The sequence below is a fragment of the Erigeron canadensis genome, chromosome 2, assembly GCF_010389155.1.
Source record: "Erigeron canadensis isolate Cc75 chromosome 2, C_canadensis_v1, whole genome shotgun sequence".
NCBI lineage: Eukaryota > Viridiplantae > Streptophyta > Magnoliopsida > Asterales > Asteraceae > Erigeron > Erigeron canadensis.
Window position 1 is genome coordinate 44,861,641 of NC_057762.1, and position 6,245 is coordinate 44,867,885.

Consider the following 6,245-nt stretch of genomic DNA (forward strand, 5'->3'; position numbering starts at 1 on the left):
AGGGTTTTGCTTCTTTCACCTAAAACCTTCTTTTCTAATAAGCAACACACCTTTACTTCCTTTACATCTTATCAAGAATCAAGATTCGTAAGTCCAAACTCATAGATTTTGTGTTCTTAAATACCTGAAAAAATAGCGAAAGAACCAAAAGATAGCGCAAAAGAATAAAAATGCAAGCAGTTATACAAACAAAAGGCCTTTTATCTCTTCCTTCAAACCCGAAATCAAGATGTTTTTCAAACCAGCCAATTAGAAAAAGATTCAATCTTTCAAACTCTTTAGCCAAATTCCCAACTGGGTTTTCTTCAAACTTTGATGGGCTTCAAAAATTTCCAACCTTTTCAACAACTATACCCAATTCCGTTAAAGGCGGGATATGGGGTACTTTTCTTACAACCCATTTACTGGATTCCCAAAAAGTCAAACCTTTTCATGTCTGCAAGGCTTCTGCTGCAGCCGGCGCCGAGGTCCCTGACGGCGACGGACCGAAGTTTATGGGTGTTGAAGTTGTGACACTGAAAAAGATTGTGCCTTTAGGGCTGATGTTTTTTTGTATACTTTTTAATTATACTATACTTAGAGATACTAAAGATGTTTTAGTTGTGACAGCAAAAGGTTCAAGCGCTGAAATTATTCCATTTTTAAAAACTTGGGTGAATTTGCCTATGGCTATTGGATTTATGCTGTTGTATACAAAGTTATCAAATGTCTTATCGAAAAAGGCTTTGTTTTATACTGTGATTCTTCCATTTATAGCTTTCTTTGGGGCTTTTGGGTTTGTTTTTTATCCACTTAGTGGTTATTTTCATCCAACAGCACTTGCTGATAGACTTCTTGAATTCTTGGGTCCTCGGTTTCTTGGACCCCTCGCGATTTTAAGGATATGGAGTTTTTGTTTATTTTATGTCATGGCTGAGCTTTGGGGCAGTGTGGTGGTTTCTGTTCTGTTTTGGGGTTTCGCAAATCAGGTAATTTAATGTTGTTTGCTTTGATTAAATGTTGTTATGTTGTGTTTGTTTCGTTTGAGCTGTGATGCTTGTTTGAGATTTGATATGTGCCAAGATGGGTGGGTTGTGGATGGGTGTGGTAGCAGGTCAAACAGGTTCGGTTTAAAACTAGTTGGGTTGTTGACCCATTAACACCTCTTTTTTTCTTTCCTTTATATATATATACATCATAATGAATGTACTAAGTTATGGTTACATGAACTACATTGCTATAATGTACTACATAGATAAGTAACCGATTTAGGAGATTGTATGCATTTAGACTTTGATTATTTTCAAGCTGTCAGACCCAATCATTAGCAAATGAGCCAAAGCTGCCACTCATACTATCAAATGATTAGCAAACGATCATTTCCCTTTTGTTTGGTTTTATTTGAGTTGTGATGCTTATCTGAGATTACTACTGAATAGAGTGTCATGATGGGCGGGTTGGGTTTGCTGGTTTGGTACAAAACAGGTTTGCTGGTTTGCTGGGTTGGGTTAACGGGTCAATAATAAGCGAGGGTCAAAGCTAGTTGAGTTGTTGACCTGTTAGTACTTTGCTTTGTCTTTTTTTTTTTTTAATATGTGAATAATAATGAATATATGGTTATGGACTTATAGTTACAACTTACAAGCACAGCATTTTTACAAGCACACCATTTTAGTAAGCAACATGGTTGGATCAGTGGTAAACACCCTTGCCTCTGGAGACAGCGGTCATGGGTTCGATCCTCATCCCATACAAAGGTTGGAGGGCCTTTTCTACCATTTAGGTAGAAACTGGAAGCAGCCTCTCTACTTAGGTAGAGGTAAGGTCTGCCTACATCTTAACCTCCCCCATACACCGTCGAGGTATTGGGGCTCAAAACCCGCGGAAGGCGGCACTGAGCAGTTACTTACTTTTTTATACTTAAGAAAATAAACTTAGACTTTTTGCTACTCTCAAGCTGTTTGACCCATTCATTAGTAAATGAGCTAAAATTGCCACGTATACTATTGTTACATGTTTCAATTGATCATTATTTATCTGATTGCAAATGCATAAGGAAAGAGAAACACATGCTTGTAAAGGAAAATAGCATACTTCAATACTTGCTCCTACAAGAGTCGTAGATCACGTATAATTTAAATCAACTTTTAATTGATAAAATATGGACGCGGCGTATTGTCCACACTCCACACGTTTTTTTTTTCAACTGGTCTTGGGCCAAAAACACCAACCAGTTAAAGTTATGTTCGTTTGAAGTAGATTTATCTTCTAAATGTTTCATAAATGAAATGGTTAATTGTTCTATTTGTTATCTCTAATTTTGTTTCTGGGGAATAACCCAACATACCTTTTAGTTTTCCGCTAACGTTATGCTAATGCATTTGGTTTATGTTGTTTTTCCCCCTCATTATACACAGATAACTACTGTAGAAGAAGCGAAGAAATTCTACCCATTATTTGGGCTGGGAGCCAATGTCGCTTTGATCTTTTCTGGACGCACAGTTAAGTACTTTTCGAACATGAGAAAACATTTGGGACCTGGAGTAGATGGATGGGCCATTTCTTTGAAGTATATGATGAGCATAGTCGTTCTAATGGGGTTTGCAATTTGTGGTCTGTATTGGTGGGTGAATGCATATGTTCCCCTTCCTACCCGTAGCAAGAAGAAGAAGGTAACACTTATGCTCTAAATGAAATACTTTCTTAATATTAGTTGCTTAGTTATACATCATTACCCAATTCTCTATTTGCAGGAAAAACCTAACATGACCACAATGGAGAGTTTAAAGTTCTTGGCGTCCTCTCCATACATTAGGGATCTTGCCACATTGGTTGTAGCATACGGTATTAGCATTAATCTTGTTGAGGTTACATGGAAATCGAAGCTCAAAGCTCAGGTAAAAATTAAAACAGTTGTTTAACAAGTGTTTAACTTCTGTGATCATCTTACCGACCCTTGGGTTCTAATAAGGGATGCAAACGAGAAGAGATTGAGCTAAGTTGAGTTCATGATTGCTCGTTTGCAGCCCTGATTAGAATTGCACAATTAGTCCTGAAACTGAAACCGGTCTTTTAGGCCTGATTGGTTGTACCACAGTCCTAATATGTGATTGAAAAGGCCGATCTGAAGCTCAATTGGCTCCAATGTTGTATCTAAATATCATTTTTCCATGAAATATAGATGTGAATTTCTTATTGTTCCATCTTTTCCACGAGTTAGATAACTCTTTACATGTAAACTTGTTTTATGTTTGACTAATTTTATGAGGTATCCTAATATATTCCTTTTGAACATAACATGTTAAAGAAAAAAAAGTAATTTTGTAAAGGTCTAAACATTCTGTAATTACAATTTACAAATTCAATTTTAGAAATTAAATATATCTCTTCTCTACTCCCTTATAAAGATTATACCCCTTGCTGGGATATGCGAAATGTCAAGATTACCCTTAATAAATTAAGTTACACATGTCCCTTTTATTTAAAAATATTTCTACAACCCCCTTTAAATCAGCTATCATTACATCGATACCTACATGGCTACATCAATTGACGCCGCTGTCACCACACCGCGGTAGCCGCCGCATCGCGCGGGTACCTTACTAGTAAATACAAAAACTTTTGAAGTTTTTTGGACAAGCAGCAGGAATGGTTAGGAGTTAGAACTTATAACTTTAAAGCCCTAAGGTGCTAATTTGTTCATGAACTTGTTATATTGACTTGTGACACCCGTTTTGATCTTTCAGTATCCTAGTCCAAATGAATACTCTGCTTTCATGGGTGATTTCTCAACTGCAACTGGAATAATGACGTTCTCAATGATGTTGTTAAGTCAATGGATATTCAACAAATATGGATGGGGTGTTGCCGCCAAAATCACACCCACGGTTCTGCTTTTGACTGGGATCGGGTTCTTCTCTTTGATTTTGTTCGGTGATCCACTTGGACCAGGTCTCATGAAGTTCGGGATTACTCCTCTTTTGGCAGCGGTTTACGTGGGTGCTATGCAAAACATTTTTAGCAAAAGTGCCAAATATAGTCTCTTTGACCCATGCAAGGAAATGGCCTATATTCCTTTGGATGAGGACACCAAGGTTTGATACTTAAAACTGAAAACCAGTTTTTAACGTTATTTTAAGTTATCTAACTATAGAAAAGTGGACGGATCATTTGGGTTGGATAATGGACCAAAGAGTTTTGGGTTGGAACGGGATGATTTTAATTAATGATGATTCGGGTGGCATGGTGCAATGATGCAGACACTGCGAACCTTGTTTGTCATATGATAACAAAATCTTTCTTATTACAATACTAATCTAGTTCTTTTAATATTATTATTATTATTATAAATTTTTTGTATCGATCAAACGATTTAGAAAAATTTAAGCGTTATATATATAGTTCTTTCAACTTTCATCCTGTTCGGCCTGCTTTTGTTTTAGCTTAAGTTTTTGACCTGGCTCATTTGACTTGTGCATGACCCAAATTCGACCTATTCAAAGTAAATGTGACAACATAACCACTTTTAATGTTTAATTTATGGACCTAGAGGTGGCAAATGGGGAAGCCAGGAAGGTTGTGTGACAGATTCTGGGTTAGAATATGTTTTAGTAGGGGTTGAGTTGACTTTTGAAAATATATATGACTTATGATTAAAATAGCCATATTATTGCAATTGTAATCTAATTTATCATAATAAGGCGACTTAGGTCGTTTACATTAAAAAACACTTTTAGGGCTGATAGCAGCCCATTAGCCCTGTTCTAACCCGAATGGCCAAATCCAACCAATTTATAATTAAATGATTCACCTCTATCATGAACTTTACTGAAAAACCTTCGAACTTTTACCAGGTTAAAGGCAAGGCAGCCATCGACGTGGTATGCAACCCATTGGGGAAATCTGGGGGTGCTTTGATCCAGCAATTCATGATCTTGACCTTCGGTTCACTTGCAAACTCAACACCATATCTTGGTGGGGTATTGTTAGTGATCGTCTTGGCATGGTTAGGGGCAGCAAGTTCACTAGACAAACAGTTTACGGCCTTGAGACGAGAAGAAGAGATCGAGAAGGAAATGGAGAGGGCAGCTGTCAAAGTCCCAGTGGTTTCCTCGGATGAAGATGATAGCATATCTCTTGACAGTTCAACAGAAACATCGTCTCCTCTTGAATCTTGAAAGAATAAAGGATTTGAAGGCTTGAAGACTGTTATTATGAATCTTTTAAGTCTTTGATCTTCATATCATAGGTATGATACTATGATGTGTACTATTTGTTTTCAGGTTTATTCAACATCTAACTCTAAATCTGTGTAGAACCAAATAATAGCTTCATACTGTCACGGAATTTATTCAAAAATTCCACTGAAAGATCGACTCATTCAATGAGTAAAGTTTATGTAATACTAAATTCTTTACTTGTGTAAAAAATTCACTGTCATTTTTTTCCTCGTACAAAAATAGAACAGAAAATTAATATCTACTTTTGTGAGTAGCTATCACATTGCAAACTCTTATAACCCAGTTGTAATCTGATTTATGCTTATTGCTTATAAGGTACATATATGCATCAGTTATCTCCGTGTGATACATATAAGTCTTTGTTGATTCGAATTTAAAGTTACATCGACCTGCCTATGATTATCTCATCATTGGTACTAATAACTTCAGATATGACTGAGTAACTTCATCTTTGATCTAGTTAGTTACGGTAGAAATGTAGAATGTGAAATTTTAATAACTCAAGCAATGGACCACTGAAGAATAACATGATTACAAAACTGTTACGATCGACATCGAAATAAAAAACAAGACAAAAGATGGAAAGGTATACGTTAAGAACACTGTGAGAATACAAAAGAGGTGTGTATGGTGAGTTAAGAAAAACAACAATGCACCATAATTGTAGCACACTCTGAATGCGATGCCATATCAATGGCCTTTTCTCTCTTTTGTTTTTAACTAAAAATCTTTGGACTCGATCTCATTCTTTCTTTCCTCGGATCCAAATTGTCCCCCTTTCAATTTTGTATAATTATAATGATAATGGCAGATATAATAATATGCTTCATACTATTGTTTTTGTTACATAATAATTAGAAAATATACATGAAGACCATTTTTAAAGTGTTTGATAACATAGATAGTTAACAAAAATGTGAATCGACACAATTCTTTTTTCCACATCATCTTTGTTCAAATTCATATTACATTGGTCACAAGTAGCTACACCTCTAACATCATCAGCAACCGTTGAAAAAAATAAAT

General features: G+C 36.0%; 1 protein-coding gene across 1 annotated transcript; it reads left to right on the plus strand.

Moving 5' to 3' along the window:
* On the plus strand, positions 1–5,460 carry LOC122588406 (plastidic ATP/ADP-transporter-like). Its single transcript, XM_043760511.1, has 5 exons — positions 1–968; positions 2,397–2,651; positions 2,733–2,876; positions 3,726–4,073; positions 4,833–5,460. Exons 1-5 carry the CDS (start codon positions 171–173, stop codon positions 5,154–5,156), a joined length of 1,869 nt encoding a protein of 622 aa, XP_043616446.1. The 5' UTR covers positions 1–170; the 3' UTR covers positions 5,157–5,460.
* Positions 5,461–6,245: the final 785 nt, after the last annotated feature.